Source organism: Dromaius novaehollandiae, chromosome 12 (genome assembly GCF_036370855.1).
Source record: "Dromaius novaehollandiae isolate bDroNov1 chromosome 12, bDroNov1.hap1, whole genome shotgun sequence".
Lineage (NCBI taxonomy): Eukaryota > Metazoa > Chordata > Aves > Casuariiformes > Dromaiidae > Dromaius > Dromaius novaehollandiae.
The window spans coordinates 26,589,996-26,607,772 of record NC_088109.1 but is presented as its reverse complement, the minus strand read 5'-3'; the positions used below and the strand labels follow the sequence as shown (position 1 = coordinate 26,607,772).

Sequence of the window (17,777 nt, the reverse complement as noted above, 5' to 3'; positions counted from 1 at the left end):
TGCCCCATGCTGAGTGAGGAATGGGTAACAGGAAAATGGGGACTGACCCAATTCTGGGTTTCCTGTGGAAGGCTGGAAAAATGTTCTTGCAGATGGAGAGTGTTCCCAGATCTGAAAGACAGCAGGGGATATGGAAAATAAAGCAGGAAAATCCAGTGTGAATCAGATAGCTACTTTAAAGACTGACATCCTGATTTTATTTTTGTCATTAGAAAGAGCCTGACAACCTAGGCCTGGAAAGCAATGAGTACCAAGTGAAAATTGGCCTTATCTCGTGCGAGATCCAGATTGTTTCCGATAAAGTCATTCACTGTTCGGTCAACGAGTCGCTGAGCACCTCGGAAAGACAGTTACCTGTGACGGTAAGTCCTGGAAGCCTTCAGGCTCCAAGTTTGCAGGGCAGAAGGGATTCTTGTTGCAAACCTGGCATGCAAAGGAGTCAGTTGTATGCACAAGCAGGGCCGTGGAGTCATGAGCTGCCAGGGAGACACAGCCTTACAGACAGAGGGGCGGACAAAATATGCTGTGCTTACAGCCGTCCCCAAGGCTGCTGCATGAGTGAGATGTGGCTGTAGTCACCACCAAGGCTGTCCTAAGCTGGGGAGAGGGGCTGCCGCGCTCTGAATCATGAGGCACAGGCAGCTGAATGCTGAGTTGTTCCTGCTGAGTTAACTTGAGAACTGGTTGGCTTTGTAAGTTGTGAGGGGGAGATTTTGTCAGTTCTAGTAAGGCAGTGTAAAATCCCAGGCATGTGATTTTTCATCACTTGCAGTAATTTTCTTTCTGGCCCTTGTGAGATGAGTGTGGGGATTTCCACCACTTTTCAGCCAGTCAGTCCTCTTGTTGTCAGCAGAAGAGCTACAAGTAGACATGAAGACACAAACCTTAATAAGCCTTAATAAATGACTAGAGGAGGGTCCCTGCAATATGGGGAGACTAAGAGGACGACAGAGGACTGGAAAGTTCATACTGTTGCTTCCCAGCGGCTACCATTCTGCCACTGTGAAGAATTTAGTCTTCCGGGCTGTCGTGCTTGGCCTCACAACTACTTTCATCTTTATGCATTTGCAAAATTCACAGTATTCTGTTACTGTGCCGTGTCCATCCCACCCCCCGAAAGCTTGACGTACTGTTTTTCTTGCCCTCAATTTCTTTCATATGCAGCCCATTGCTACTTAGGGATGTGGTCATGGCTCTTCATACTTGGAGAGAAAATGCTTCCGTCTCCATGGTCTGAGAACTTGCAGCCTCCATCCCAGCTGAGTTTTCTTCCAGGAGATGTGTTAATACTGAATTAGCAGGAGTCTGTGGCTTGGGCAGGGAGGAGAAGGGGTGCAGAGGGATTTGAAGAATCTGTGGACTCACGCTGCCTAGAAAGAAAGCACAAAGATGTGCCATCAGTTCCACCAACAGAGTTGTCCAGTTTACTGGTTGTGGTCTGTTGTGCATGAAATTCTGTTGCAAACTGCAAACAAGGAAATGCAGAAGTAGCAGAATTTCCCAAGTAATTTTAATGGAAATTTTAAACAGGGTAATTTTGGTTTCAGTGGGAACTGAAAAACAGGGAAATCCCTTTGGGGGGAAAAAAAGAATTTATGAGTTTGCTAGTTTGGATTTGATATAAAACATTCAGGGTAATGCCCTAGTAGTTCCCTAGAAAACAAGAGGTTGATGCACAGCACTAAGGTAACACGTAGGTATTGGGAGTGTAGCTAAATAATCAACTTGCATTCATATGTGTATGCACTTATTAACCTTCATATGCGGTTTGAGTTATTGCCTGCTGGCTGTTTCATAGGCAACAGCTGTCTTTGGAATATACTCTTAATAGCTTTTGTAACATTGGGCCAGACTTATGCAATGGGCACTAACTAATTTCCGTTACTAACAGTTATTGGGGCCTGCAGAAATCACATCTGTTCTGTCACTTGTGTGACTTCTTCCTTTCGGATAGCTGAACTGTTTGTTGTTGCGACTGCCCAGTTTGTTGTTTAAATGGTAGAGCTTAGGTCTGCGGTGAGGAGAGCAAAGGAAAATACCCCTTTAAAACGTGTCCCACCGTAGATCTTAATTCTGACAGTGATTCTGAGTGTGTCTGCTCTGTAAAGCTGTCGTGGACTACGTCTCCATTAGCAAGTAGCGCGGTGCGGTAGGAGCCAGTCGGTAGAGCGAAACAAGCGGTGCTGAAGATCTCACTTCTGTGTGTGTGTGTCCTGGGGATTACTCCATAGTGGCTCCTGTGGGAGTACATTAGTTGAGTTGGAGCTTAATTTTGGTGTAGTTTAATCCCAGCAGAATCCAGTTAGCATCCTGGGAGACGCCATGACCGCTCCATCCTGTAACCCAGGCTGCGGGAAGCAGGCGGATCAGGACTGCGCCGGGGATCCAAGCTGGGGTGCTGGCATAGACACCGCCTTCGTCCGTCCCCGTGGGAGGACGGGTCTTCCCAGAAGTGGAGGTCTGTCCTCCCGCCCTGTCCAGTCCCTGCATCCCCACCACGTGGCGGAGCCGGGAAGTGTTGCCGTTTAACCCAGAGCCTAATCAATTCTGCTGGTAAAAGCTGTGCTGAATAGATCTGTCCAAATGAAAAAGAGAGGTTTCCCAAGGCCTTCAAACCATTTTTGTTCATGACCAAGTCATTTAAACACTGCATTAAACAGTGATCATGCGATTTCTCTTCTGGAAAATGGGAAGGGTTGAGTTAGTCAAGAAAGTATGACCCAAAACACAGCCAGGACTTGCCTCATGATGGCTTTTCAGAGAAAATGCACAAAAATCTTGAGGTTAGGTAGGATGGTTTATACTGAGTGCAAAATTAACGTCCGCAGATATTCACATGGAAGCGAATCTCCACGCAGCTGGGTGTGGAAGTTTTGCACACGTGTCTTTGGGTGTCCTGGCCTCTGCCTCCATCCTGGCTTGCAGGACCAGCTGGCCGTTCCCTGCCAGCCCAGCAGGGATTAGCCGATTCTGCAGCCCACAGCGCGGTGCCAAAGCTCCTGCCATGGGGTACTGCTTGCAGATACCACCAGAGACATTGCCAGTGCCAGGGGCCATTTAAAGGGCAGGTAAAAGGCCAAATTATGGATTACAGGAGTGGAAGCCTAATTGTGTAGTCCAGCATTGATGGTTAGAGGCACTGAAGGTTTTCATGACCGCTAATTAAAGCCCTCTGAATTGTCCCCTGGAAGGGCAGTCCTCCCTGTCACCTACGGAGAGAATAGTATAGAAAGAATACCATCCGCACTTATTTAGATGCTTTAAGTCAGGCACGGTGAGTACCCTCACCAGTTGCTCTGCAGTGTAGGAATTACGTTTCCCCAAGGTCATGGAGCTGTGCGCGACGTGATGTTTCGTGCCGTGGGTAAGGTGGGAAGGCACTGCTTGTGCCATTCCTCTTGCTGGCTTATGTGGTGTGGAATGACGATGGCCTCCGTGCATGATAGCAGGCAGTCACAGGCAGTACGGGAAGGAAGCTTGTGCCCTCCAGCCCATCTTTTCTCTTTAGATGCCTGAACGAATGCCGCTCACTGCTACTTTAGCCCAGCTGCTTGGAATTATCTGTAATTTAATGCATAATTTGTATCTCTCCTGGAGACATTACATGATACAGATGGATTCATAAGATTATTCCCTTTCTTCCCAACCTCATTTCATTTTTTTGTTCAAGTTTCTCTTGCTTCTCATTCCTTTAGAGAAGTAAAACTCACATTTCCAGAAGTGAAAGATTTAGGTGTGGTCATGCGTTTTCCTTATCAGATGATGTTATTGAACCCTTTCATCTCAGAGGCGTAGAGAGCCTTTTATAAACAGTGATGAGTAAACTTATCAACCTGCCTGTGATGTGTGTTTGCCTCCTCCTCCATGGTGATCAGGAGACTGGAACACTGAGTTCAAGCGGTTTGTGCTTGGTGTCACAAGAAGTACGAGTGGGGAGCAGAGCCAGCACCTCCTGACACCCAGTCCAGTGCTTTAACCACAAGATAATAATGTGCCCAGAGACGAGCAATTATTTATTTTTATTCCCTTACTTTATTTTTATTTCAAAGTCTTTCAAGTTTATTTACCCTTCTTTCCCTGAATGGTGGTAGTTCTGCTTTTGGAGAAGAAAAGAGAGTGAAGCCAGGATTAAAAAGCCATTAAAAGGCCTGTCCAAGTTGGATGATTAGCAGAAGTGGTTTTCTAGTAAGAGCAGTACAGGCAGTTCAGTGCTTTACGGTGTGTTCTTTAAGACAGGGTTTGAGGCTGGCTCGGTGGATTCTGCCCCCATACGCAATTAGCACAGCGCTTGAGCATGCTTGGGGCTGCTTTTTCATTCTGAAGGGAGCTGATTTGCATACCTCTGCTCCGAGAGCTGCAGCGGAGAAAACTGAGCAGTTCTGAGCAGCTAGAAAGTCTCCTGTGACGTCTTTGGGAGGTCATGAGAGTCCTGGGCGTCCATCGTGTTATTTTAGGCTGTTGTGACTCCACTGCACTTGCTTCTGTTTTCCATGAATATATACAAGAAGGGAATTGGGCCATTTCGACACAGTCCCCCCAGGCCTGGCAGTGATAAGCACAGTCTGACCTCCCCTCCTGAAGCCTGAAGGTGCCGAGCCAGCGCGGTCAGCCTGCATCTCGGGCGCAGGACCCCATGGCTGCCGAGCACTTCCCCTTTGTCCCTTTCTGCTCAGGTGCCACGCTGTTCGATAACTAGCTGCTGAGCTGTTGGTTTTCCTCCTCCCTTGTCCTCCTCTAGATCCAGGTTGGAAAGTTCAACCACACAATCGCCATGCTGCACCTCGGGGGAGGAGAGACTGCAATCATCGTCTCCATTGTCATCTGCAGCATCTTGCTGGTCCTCTCTGTTGTAGGTAAGGGAATAGAAAGCTGAGTTCCCAGGTCTTGCTGAGACTCTTCTCACTGCATGTGGAGAGATGCAGATCCAACGGTCCCTCTAGCCCAAGGCCCTGTCTTCAGCAGTAGCCAGTGGCAGGCGCCTAGCAAAGAGCTTAAAGAACAGAATAAGCGTCCGTTGTTACGGATTTGGACCAGACACCGCAGGAGTTTGCTAACCTCATTAGATGCTGTACAGCACACCTGTATCCTCTGGCTAGTGTGTCTTTTCATCACGTGCCCAGAATCACTGTGCAGCAAGACGACCATCCGTTCACAGCAAATGAGGTGTTTCTAATAAGGATTTAATTTATTTTTAATAAAAGTTATTATGCGTACTATTTCTTAAATGCCCCACTGGTCATCAGAAACATATTTCTGGAGGTGTGGAAAGGCTATCAGACATGGACACCGTAACACAGGTGGTAAACCTCTTTAAATCTGTATTCATTAATCAGCTGGAATGTATCAATATACAGTTGAGTTGAGTATTTTACAGCCCAGACCTAAATTGAAGATGACAGTTACAATATGATCATTAAATTCCAGCTGGTTTGACTTATGTACAGATAGTCCACAGCTGCCTGGTCAGATACCAGTGTTGTCATAGGTGTTAAACCAACACTGAATTTAGCTTTCTGTACCCGTGTCAGCAGTTCCACCCAGATGAGCGCTGTGATCCGAGCTTCAGCTGCTCCAAATGATCTGCTCCGAAAGGCTTGATCTGTCTCTCTTTTCCAGCACTCTTTGTGTTTTGCACAAAGAGCCGTAGAGCAGAGCGTTACTGGCAGAAAACTTTGCTCCAGATGGAAGAAATGGAGTCCCAGATCCGAGAGGAGATCCGCAAAGGTAAGTCACTGTGCTGCTGACAGAGCCAGGATTACGAGGGAGATGTCAGAATAACAGGATTGAAGCAGTTTGCCTCCTGCTTTATAGGAGTGTTTAAAGGAACGGGAGCTTAGCCTGGGTTTTTGTCATTGCCTTTGTGTTTCAGCAGGGTCTGTGAATGAGGCTCAGCGGCTGGACGTGTGGCTCTGCCACTGTCTTGCTGCCTGACCTGGGCAAGCCACTTATCTTCAGTGCCACTGGTTTCCCTGTCCTGGAGTTAATGACTCTTGGCTGAGACAAAGGATTGCTCGAAAGCCACGCTGATTTATAACATGCTTTGTTAATGGGTGCAACAAAAATTGCAATGCACTCCTGCTAGAACAACTGGAGAAGCATTTCAAGCATCCACATTTGCTGTCGTCTTAGTACGTGAATCTCTGCAATATACGCTGAAGTTCTCCTCCTCCAGAGCCAGGCTCTGCAGGACTGGTATCCTGGCGGCAATGAAGATTTTTTCTCTGTAAGAGCTACAGGATGTGATGTATAGTGCTGGCAGTTAAACCCTGAATGTAATCTGCTGCTCCTTGAGAAAACTGTGCTTCAGCTCACTCAAGGGAAAAGGCTGGAGGAGGCAGAGACGAGACATCCAATATTTTTCAGTGCCAGCCTGCCTGCTGACTGACTCAGCTGGTAGATTATCAGAGCTTTTACCATCTGTGGGTCTCTTTGCCTAAGGTTTTGCTGAGCTGCAGACAGACATGACAGACCTGACCAAGGAGCTAAACCGCAGCCAAGGGATCCCGTTCCTGGAATACAAGCACTTTGTCACCCGGACATTCTTCCCCAAAGTAAGACAATAAGGCATTTCACAGGCACCTAATCACTCCCAATCCCTTCCTAACCAAATCAGGTCTCTACTTTCCCTCTTCTAAAGGGTCATTACAGTGTAACAAAATCATTCCCCTGTTATATATCTGGTTGTCATGTATTTCAGTCTTAATTATCATCAGTACTGGAGCCACAGCTCTTCGGGTGTGAAATAAGGTCGGGCTTGGTTAGAATGTGATAGGAGCTTTGCAGAGGGAAAAAAACAAATGAGACTCCATTTGTGGGGTCAGACTCGTACTAGCTCCCTGGTTCGATGCCTTTGGATACCCCCTTCTAAAGGTGCTGTCTCTCACATAGGAAGAAAATGCTAGGGAAATCCAGTTCTCCCCTGCTAGGGAATTCCACTTCTCCCCTAGCGTTCCAGTCGTACCCAGCGGTCTGTTTGGACGAAGCTGAGGCTGTAAGATGGTACCTCCCACCAGTGCTCAGGGAAAGGTGGCTTTTTGGTGTAAGTCAGCATGCTCCCTAGGTTTTCCAGCTGCATCGCCAGTTCTCACTCAGCTCTGGGTCTTCTCGTCTTTGCTGCCTGTCCAAGATTGGGTCCACGGTGTCACCAGTGAGAGGCTCTAGGACGCAGAGTCCCGGCGTGTCTGCCCAGAGCCCTCCTCCAGGACTGCCCTAGACATGACAGTTCCATAATTCGCGTCAGCACGGCTCTGCCGTGGTGCCGTGCACTGTTAACAGCAGCTATATTTCACCCCTGAGGCAGTTGCATTTCAGTGGTGAGGAGTGAGATGATGATTTATGACTGCAGAGTGTTTCATTAGTAATTATTACCCAGATTTTTAAGTTATCCGATCTCCATATATCTGCAAACTAGACTCTTTAAGATTCAGGCTGCTATATGAATGTTAGAGATTTAAACATTTTTCCCATCTGTTCCAAAAGTTACATATGTTAAAACACCCAGTAGTCCTCTATTTTGACTTACTCTTCTTTAATGCCTTCTCTTCTAGGATCTTCTAACTGTCAAATTAGTCTATTTGCAGTCTCCTACTCTAACAGCCTTGTGTCTGCTAAGGCATCTGGCTCCCCCCATTCCTGTGGTGTTTGTTCATTCAAGAGGCTCTTGCAAAGTGTTTAAAGGCTTCATAAAGCATTCCAATGCATTTCTTCATAATGGGTGGTCGTCAGTCCTGATGACACTTCTCTCCATCTTACTCCCTTGCGGTGTACGGCAAATGAGAAGGGCTCTGGTCTCGCTCACCCGCTCTCTCCTGATGCCTCGCTCTTGTTGCAGTGTTCCTCGCTCTACGAGGAGTGCTACGTTCTGCCTTCCCAGCAGCTCAGCTCCCAGGTGGGGTCCCAGGTCCAAGAAACTCATCCGCTCCTGGTGGGGGAATGGAAAGTGAGTAATCTATTAACAAAACAAATGTTCTTTAACAGTTACTAACCATACTCTTACGTGTTGACAGTGTCATGTATTTCCTTGTGGTGCATGGGGAATGCTTGATCACGTGAAACATTTAACTCATACCAGCACTAGATCAGCTTTTGCTGACGAGAGAAGATAGATCTGTGAAATTCTGCTCTCACTTGAAGGATCTCTGCCATGAGATCCTCCCCAGTTTCACTGTGGTTTTTTCTTTGTAGGTGTACCACACTGTATGTCATTTCAGTCCCATATGCAGCTCATCATAAATAAGCTTGACAGAGATTCCTCCCAAGCAGGAGTTCAGTAAAAGCTCTTACTGTCCCAGAGCTAGGTTTCATGTGGACAGGGAGGTGGGAATCATAGAGTCAAAGAGTAATTTAGGTTGGAGTGGAGCTCTGGAGTTCATCTAGTCCAACCCCTTGCCTAAAGCAGTTCCAACTGTAATCAGGCCCTTGTCCAGTGGAGTTTCAAGTATCTCCAAGAATGGAAATGCCACAGCCTCTCTGGGGAGACTGCAATAAGATCTCCCCTTCACCACCTCTTTTTCAGGCTGAACAAGCCCAGCTTTCTCAGGTTCTCCTGGTACGTCAAGTTCTCCAGCCCCCTAATTGTTTTAGCAGCCCTCCGGTGCACTTGCTCCAGTTTGTCAGTGTCCATCTTGTACTGGGGAGCCCAAAACTGGACACAGTACCCCACATGGAGTCTCGCAAGTGCCAAATGGAGAGGAATAATCTCCTCCATTGACCTGCTGGCTCTGCTGACTCTAATACAGCTCAGTATGCAGTTGGCATCTTTGCCGCAAAAGCACACTGCTGACTCGTTTCAAATAGGAGGGAGTAAGGGGATCTTCAGGACTGTATCTGTGTTCAGTGGGAACATCCTTACAGTCAGGTGGGATGAAGGCTGGGGGAAAGCAACAAACAGTGCTTTTCTCACTCTGCTTTCCAAATTTTTCTGTAGATTCCTGAAAGCTGCAGACCCAACATGGAAGAAGGAATCTCGCTGTTCTCCACCTTGCTCAACAACAAGCACTTTCTCATTGTGTTTGTCCATGCTCTTGAGCAACAGAAAGACTTTGCTGTTAGAGACAGGTAGGAGCTTCCGAAGACCATATACACAGCAGCACTGGCAACCAGCCCTTCTGCGTGGTGTGCACGTGGGCCATGGCAGACGTCCGTGCCAGCCTGACGGCAGCTCAGACTGCCGCTGCCACTTGATCATGTGGGGAGACGGCCCCGAGCCCACGTGCTTCCCACTGCTTGCTGAGGCTGCCGACCAGGGAGCTACTGAGCGTATCGCCTGTCCTACCCAGCACGTTAACTGAGACCTGCCAACACATTTTCCATAGGCCTGTGGCTGTAAGCTGTTGTTCACCTAGGCTAAACTTGAGCCAAAGACCTGGCAGCTGGAAGAGACTCTGATTTATTCCTAACCACTGAGCAATCCAGTCCATCTCTGGGGTCATGCGTTTTTGTTGAAGGCTGAGTTACACTGGCCTCCCGCTTCCCTATTAGAAGTGGATTGCCTGAAAACCTTTTCCATTATCCTGAAGAGCTCCAAAAAGTACAATAGATAATTCCCTCTTGCAGTGTTTGTGTCCCTAAACTGTTTACCAGTACAAGCCAACTGCAGTCCAGCAGCTGGACTGAAAGACGGTTTGAAATTTAACTCCATTGAGAAGGCTCATGAAAATTGTCTGAAATACTGCCCTTGTGTTAATATTTTTTGTGCCAGTTGGTGGCTTAGTCTTGGGATCAGTCCTCGAGTCATGCACTTTCTTTTTCAGGTGTAACCTGGCCTCCCTGCTTACTATTGCATTGCATGGGAAACTGGAGTATTACACCAGCATCATGAAGGACCTCTTGGTGGATCTAATAGATGCTTCAGCTTCCAAAAACCCCAAGCTGATGCTGAGGAGAACTGAATCAGTAGTGGAGAAGATGCTCACCAACTGGATGTCCATCTGCATGTACAGCTATCTCAGAGTAAGAGAACCAGATCAGTGCTATTCTAGGTGTGAGTTCTAGACCGCATTCAAGTGTAATGAGGGACTCATGGGTCAGCTGAGGACCAAAATATCTGCGAGCGTTGCCGGTTGCCTTTTAACTAACGATCGACAAACTCCAACAGATTGAAATGTTCAAGTGTGAAAGAGCAACCTTAAGTTTGGTTGCTTTTCCACTTCTGTGTGGGGATTTGGTGAGATCAGAGTTTACCACAGGCTTTCTGGTATGGCTTGCATTTTATAAGGCCAGAGCATTAACAGAACTATATTCTTTCCATTTGTTACCATGTTTGAGAAGAGAGCCATCAGGGAATTAAAAAACGATAACTAAAGTGGTTTGAGGTTTTGGAAAGCGTTCCAGTTATTTGTTGTTTTCCCTGACAAGCTTGCATAGCCTTACTGATGGTTGTCAGACAGTTCAGCTTTTTCTGTTTTGAATGCAAGAGCACAGGCTATTAAGACGGAATCACAGTGCACAGGGTAGGAGCACTATTCTGTTGTCCTTGTTCATTTGTATGTGGGGATTCTCGCACCGAAAGTGTCTTTATGGTTCCAAGCCGATCAGACAAGTCTTAGCAAGAGAGGCAGGGACTTTATCTCGGAAGCCTGACTATCTTCCTACTCTAACCTAAACAGAATATATTTGGCATCTCAGAGCACATCAGCAGTCCATCTGCTCAGTCCTTTATCTCCAGCATTTGCCAATTCTGGTTGGAATTTCCCAGAAGAATTGAGCAATAACATAATTGATTCCACAACAGTTAATTGGAGAACACCCTATTATACCCGTAGAGGAGTGCCTAGAAAAGGCTTTTTAAAAAATCTTTTTGCAAAGTATTTGTTACAGCCACAGAAGCAATACTGTATTGTCCCCATACATATCATAATGTTTTCTGATCCCAGCTGATGATCACTTTTGTCCTAAGCCCTGTGGTTTTATAGTTCTTAATCCTTTATTTTAGCTCGTATAATTAGCTAGTGGAATGAAAGGAAAGTCGCAGGGAAGAATAAGGATGGCTGTGCCAGTAGAGCACAGCTATCCAGTTGTAAGAGCAGAAGCGAGTGAATTACTGAATTTTTTTTTAATCTCTAGATTTTGTGCCTGTAGTTAAACCATTAGGGAGAAAAAGTGCTGATCTCTCCTTCTGGAGAGAGGAGACCACATGTGAGGCATCTGATCCAACTTCATTTTCTGCTAAAAATGGACATTGTGCAAGAAGGCTTTCTCAGAGGGGAAAAAAAAAAAAAAGAGGAAAGTTTTATCACGTGGGCCTTTAGCTTTGTCAAACGTCCAAGTTTGTTAACAGTGGCCGTAGCGCTCAAATAGCTCCCGAGCTCCAGCGCTCCTCCTGTCCGCCGGCATCGCGCCCGCGGGCCGGGCGGGGAGAGGGCTGCTGCGCGGCGGCTGGCCGGGCTGGCGGTGCTGCTCACGTAGCCCCCCGGCCTGCGCCCGAGGCCGGCGGCGAAGCGACGGCTCCGTCCCGCGTCCCGCGTCGAGGAGCTGCCTTGGGCAGTCGGGGAAAGCGAGCCGCAGCTTGTGATTCATAAACGCTAATGTAAACCGTGGAGCTGGTTTGTTTGTTCCCCTCTCTCCTGGCCTCGTTCCGCCAGAGGGGAAGATAAAAGACAGATGTTATAAATAGAAGCTGGCTCCGAAGGAGGACTGCGATAGCGCTTTAATGCTGCGAGCCCCGGGGAGTGGGCCAGCGGCAGCAGCTTGGAACAGGCCTGCAGGTAGAGGGGAGCTGAGGCGGGAGGGCTCAGGCTGGACGGCAGCGACACCGTCTCCCCAGCCGGCTCTGCGCCTTCCCTCCCCACGGCCTGGGACGTTTCGTGGAGAGGAGGCAGAGCACGACGCACCGCTGGTGCCATCAGGCCTCCTCGTTTTTATGTACGAGCAAAGGTGCCCGGCGGCCCCCCGCCTTCGGCTGAGCTCTGACCGCCGGGCAGCGGGGACCTTGCCTCCAGCCGCCCTGCCCTGGCCGCTTGCTCCTGCCCTGGCCGCTTGCTCCTGCCCTTAGTCCGGAGCGGCTGGGACCCCAGTGCCGAATCTCGCGCGGGACGCAGCGGTGCTGGCCGCGGAGCCCCCCAGCTCGGCATCTTTCTGAAACGCCTCGGATGCCTCGGCCGAGAGCGGTCTTGCTCCAGTTGCAGCCTCACCCACCTGAGCAACTGTGGATCCTGTCCCTTTCTCAGAGCCCCTTTGTGCTGTGGTTTTGATCAATTTTTAAAAATTAATACTATTTTTATAATAAAGCCATCTCCCAGACTGAATGGCCCCGCTAAGGGTAGGCACCGGCTGTGAGCAAAATCTGTCATCTCTGTCGTCCCCTCGCAGCCCCCCCATGCCCGGGCTGCGGCTCTAGACCCGGGGGTGGCCGGGCAGGGCTCCCCGCTCACCCTCGCTGGCCCCGGTGCAGCGCTGCTCAGCTCAGAACAGACCGAAAACACTTTTGAGAGGTAGATGGATTTTCAGGACAGGCTAACGTCGTTCGCTTGGGTATTCGTTCCACTGCTTGCGTTGTGTGGTCAGCCTGAAGCTATGAAAATAAAGACCATTGTTCTGCTTTCCACCACAGCCTACTTCCCGTCTCTGAAAAGCAAACATCCATCAATAGAGTGCAATAAAGTTTTGATTTCCCAGACACTTTCACATCACCCTTTCCTAATATGCTTTGCAATGAAGGTAGGAGACATAATCAGAGGAGAAACTGTTGCCTGCTGCAATATGAAGGAAGAAGAGAATGGATAAGACAGAAATATCCGGAGAGGTCTTTTTGACCGTCAGTGGAGAAGAGGGCTCCAAACAGACGTTAGCCTCAATTGTGCAAAAGGACAGGGGGGTCTCCGTGCCCCATAAGCAGCCCGAGCATAGCCGCAATGCTCCCGGCATTGCATTTTGGTATGAATGGATGCAAAGCAAACTTGAAGTCAAACAAACAGCACCTCCTTACACACAGGCTGATTTTAGCTCGGGGCTGTGATTTAAATACTAGTGATAGTCAAATGGCTCCCATGTGCCTTTTTTTCCTTTGGATCAAACCCTGTTGCCTTCAGAGAGGCATTTCTTGGTTAAAAAAAAGAGGTTACCCGCCTGCCTGTAGCACTGGGCTGTCAGACGTGTGACGATGGGTCTGGTTTTCGTTCTTGAATTATCCCCATTAATCACAATGTCTATTTGAAACAGCTGCTACAAAGGTCCCTGCCGTTGTGCAGTGGAAAAATTCCAAGTGCTTGTATTTTCCCTTGTAAGTCAGCGCTACATGCTTGAAACATTTGTTTCGTATTAATACTCTGCCTAACAGTCCTTCCATTTGTGTTTTGGGGGAAAATGATTTGAAGGAGCTGTCTTCAACTGGAAGAGAGTGGCAGGCCACAGTCACCCGTGGTCTGAACACGTGCAGGGCACCTGAAGGCAACGGGGTTACCGCTCTGACGGGGCGAGGTTTGGCGCTGGGTTTTCAGGAGACAGGATGAAGAAACTTCAGGAAGCTTTCTGTTTGGGGTTGGAATCAGGGAAGTATTTGAAAATATGCAGCATTCACACAAATGATGCAAACCTCTGTTTCTGCAGAGCAGAGTAGGAATCATAGATGAAACGATCCATATCAGTACTTTCTGCTACTGCTTAGACTGGAAACGCTGGGGAAAAAAAAAAGCCTTCCCTGTATGATGTCTTAGTACCATTGTGCCCAAGCCCTAACTGGATGGAGGGGCTGATAATTAAATGAAAATAAAGAAAGGCAAACAAAATGGATCTGCAATACAGCATTTAGATCTGGGTGCAAACTTCCCAAAGTTTTGCAAGGGAGATGGAGCTAAGTCTTGGTTCTTCACATTAGGCAAATAGAAGCTCATCCCAAAATTAGCAGGCGCTTGGGATAAGCAGCTGCTTTCTGTTCCTTTCCCTCCCCAGCCTCACCAAGTCATTCTGGAAATGGCTCTAACGTGCTCCTGGGAGAACATCGCTAATGACTTGTCAGCCTTGTTAATAGGGCAGCAACATGTGAATCCAGTCTGTGCTCTAAATCTTTTTTTTCCCAAGCATATAAAAATCAAACCCTCCCACACTCCTCATACATGAAGCAGTTCAAATGATGCCAGCCTGAACTGTGCTTTCCATTACTTTAAAGTTATTTCAGTGCCCTGCGTAGCTTTAAGAGCCCATAACAGTTCAGTCAAAAATTAAAATGAAGTCTCGTTAAAATACACTCACAATTGGCGGAAAATAGGCCCCAGAATGTGTTTTTTTTAAGTAATTTTTCTCCTGAATCAGCACTAATCTCTTCGAGTTAAACTTCCTTTCTCCCATCTAGCCAAGTCCAAAGACAGTTTTGATTTGTTTCCAGATGAGTTTTCTGAACAATACTTGAGGTCTCCAAGTTTACCATTTTATCTGTAGTCCCTGCTTGCCAGCCCTCCTTTCCTCTCTTTGAAATTCACTGTCTGATTAGCACTTTTGCAGATTTCCACAACATCCCACGGTTTCTGAATTTGAAAGCCAGAAAGACAAACAAAAATAGTATCTAGCAGGCTGAGCACTGTGGTTTATTTCCTGTGCAGCAATTCTTGAGGATAGATCGTGTTCATTTACACTGCAGCAGGGTAGGAAATACCCATTTCACTGGTTTCTGCCCCTTTGCCTTTCCCGCTGTATGTTCACATGCACGGGAAGGTGCCACGTGATCAGTCTCGGCCCGTACGGTACGTGTTGGCTTCAAGCAATAAAGAGCTCCTGTATCAGCAGGACTCACTGAGGCTTTTAGTGTTCCTTTGGGGCAGCTTTGTCACAGGTCACAGTCCACCAGCTTCTTCCTGCCGGTCGAATCCATATCCAGGATCCAGGCAGCATCAGAACTTTCGAATGAGGGACGGGACGGCAGGTTTCCAAATCTGGTGCTGAATTTAGCAGTTGGATTTGTCCCTGCTATATGTTTGAATGCGTGCAGCATGAAGTTTCCGTTCACAGCAGAGTCATAATTAGGATTTGTAAGCCCTCCTTGCATAGGATTAACTTGGCAATGCTCCACAATTCGCATCACGTTGCAGTGAAAGCAGGTAGTGCAATCTGGGCATGTCTTGGTGTCAGTGTAATCCCTTGCCTGATCTCTCCTAGTCTTGCCTTTCTCAGAAACCAACTTTTCTTTATGTCTCTGACTTTTTCTCAGCTCTCATGATCCTCAGCTTCTAATCCCCAGAGCACGCCTTCACTTGTTTCTCCGCTTTCTGGAAATTAGGCCTTTTTCCATTTCCAGTACCAACCGTTCTGCTGTTGAGCCTATTTTATGTTGCTTGCTCAGAAGGAACATTGCAGGAAGTCATTAAACTCCAGCAGAAGGCCCAAATAACATTCTTATATTTCTTTCTATTTCTTGTGTTCGTAAGGAAAGTTGCCCTTGGAAGATTAAACATGTGCACCACGGTGCAGATGGTACATGCCCACCTACAGCCGTGCTTTAGTGTCTTAATGTCAATTGCGCTGAATGCAGCCGGATCAAAACTGACATCAAACTAATTGCTTTAGCAATTATAAGGCAATTAGAATAAAAGAATCACCAAGTCTTAATTAAGAAGCAGATTGAACAGGATTTAGCAGCTCCTAGCTGAGAAATATCAAAATCATTCGATATCTGTTGTCTTGAGTAGGATTTCAGATGGCAGAGATGTTTGTGCAGGGATGTGTGTGATGCTCAAAAAATACATAAATGTGCAATAACTTACACTTGCCTCATTTGAAGGAAATTACACATGAACGTTAGGGAGAATGGAATGTACTTCAGTACTGAAAAGTTTCTTAAGAAAATAGCTTAATGTTTTACTAGCAATCAGCGCAGCAGATATAAGTGAATCAGAAATCTGGTGTAGCTCCACGTAGCTGAACTGCATCACAAATAGCTGGTCTCTGTTATTTTATTTTTATTACAGTAGTGTCACAATTCACCTCCCTGCTATAAGACGCAGCTTGATAAATACAAGGAGTTAAATGGTGTGCTTGCCGTTGCTTGGGAACGGCTTGGTTGGTCCTTTCTGCTTTGCTGTGATCAGGACTCCAGTGTGGTATGAGAAGTGTGACTGCTAGGACCCAGATCCACGGCCGTGCCCAGCAGCCTCGCTTCCATGGATTTCGGCGGTACACCAGGCAGCAGAAAGAGAAGTTCAGCTGATACCTTCATTAGAAAGTTAGGCACCCAAATACCTCTGTAGACCTGGGTGTTTGTGCAAGTTAGTCTCGTTCCTGTCCTGCTGAATGCAGTATATTATACAGTATATGCTCTGCCAAACTGCAAGAAACATCTCTGCATTGGAGGATGCCAGATTCTCCCTGACGTTCATGTATAACTTCATGTGTAAATTAATGCACATTTACATTTTGCTGAGCATCATGCGTGCACCCACGCAGCACAGCGACGCATATGTCCCTACCTGCTGAGGCTGTGCCCAAGCACTCTGCCGTGAGGAAACGCCGGTGTAACCTGCTCGTGGTAATTCATGCTCCTGCAGTACTTGCTACAGGGATTGGGCAGGTTTTGATGATGCCAACAAGCGCAGCTCACCCTCCCCAAAAATCGCCCGTGGTCATTGCCACATAGAGTGGCCTCTTCCCTTTCTTGTCTGAACTGTCACGTTGCCGTGAGTCTAAACGTGTCCGAGCAGCCTCAGGGAGGTGCTGAGGGGAGTTTGGGGAGCCGATGGCACTAAGCACTCCCCAGAGGTTTCCAGCGCCCGGCGCGGGTCGGTCCTGCTCCGCAGGGTGGAGGGGCACATTGCAGCTTTCATTTGCCCCCTGTATTTCTGCAAAGTCTGCCGCAGCCACGCAGCTGGAAGGCATTGCCAGCACCGATCCCTGTTTACTTACTTGATTTTCTTTCCTCCTCCCCAGGAGACGGTTGGAGAGCCGTTCTTCCTGTTGATCTGTGCTATCAAACAGCAAATCAACAAAGGCTCCATCGATGCCATCACCGGGAAAGCCAGGTACACCCTCAACGAGGAGTGGCTCCTGAGGGAGAACATCGAGGCAAAGCCGCGGGTGAGTGATGCTTCTGCCCCAGGGCGCTGACCGTTACCATAAGCCAGGCGCGGTGGCTCTGCGAGCAGATGATTTGGTGCCTCTGCAGTTGTGATAACCACATAAATTAAACAAGCACCTGTGCAGGCACCTTGCCAACACCTACACTCGCGACGTCTTCCAACAAAGCTGCTAATGACTGCGCTTGTTACCGCAGCCGTCCTTTGGTGCGTCACCTAAGCAGCTCGGTTTAGGAGTAGAGGGAGATAAGTAAGTTCGTTGTGCAATACTGAGTGAGTTAAAGCAACAGGTTTACAATTCCTGGCAAATCTGCGTCTTCGTTATGAGTGAAAACCTGGAGTTCTGGTGTGAAGGCTTTGTACAGGGTGTCACAGGAATGGTGCTGAAAAGCCAGTCTGCAAAATGCCGCCTGTGGGAATAGGACAGACTAAGGTTGTACATGGGAAGGACTTTGTTCCCTTCAGGGTCTGGCACAGAATTCAGCAGACACCTTTCCAGAGCTTGGGTCAAATTCTGCTTTCAATTACCTGGCATTAATCTGGAGCAGCTTCATTGAAATCAGCGGGCTGCCCCAGATGTGCATCCTGGTAACTCAGAGCAGGTTCGAGCTCCACATCCTCTGCATATTCCTGTTACCAACTGACCTGTAAATTCACAGCACAGACCAAGGGGGGTTAGCAGCAGGGCGCAAAGTGTTAGCTTTCTTGGCAGAAATGGTAACTTCATAAGTCCGAGTAGGGGAAGTGCAGCTGCTTCCTACTTCTTTGCAAGAAGAGAAG

The 17,777-nt window shown here is 47.8% G+C and overlaps 1 protein-coding gene across 1 annotated transcript in view; it reads left to right on the top strand.

Moving 5' to 3' along the window:
• The window catches only part of PLXND1 (plexin D1), a 90,992-nt gene that overhangs the window by 54,740 nt on the left and 18,475 nt on the right, over positions 1-17,777 (top strand). Inside the window, exons 19-26 of the mRNA XM_064519257.1 lie at positions 213-362; positions 4,739-4,853; positions 5,617-5,724; positions 6,439-6,551; positions 7,832-7,939; positions 8,927-9,057; positions 9,753-9,951; positions 16,852-16,998. Coding sequence (XP_064375327.1) covers positions 213-362; positions 4,739-4,853; positions 5,617-5,724; positions 6,439-6,551; positions 7,832-7,939; positions 8,927-9,057; positions 9,753-9,951; positions 16,852-16,998 — 1,071 coding nt within the window. The remainder of the gene's footprint in view (positions 1-212; positions 363-4,738; positions 4,854-5,616; positions 5,725-6,438; positions 6,552-7,831; positions 7,940-8,926; positions 9,058-9,752; positions 9,952-16,851; positions 16,999-17,777) is intronic.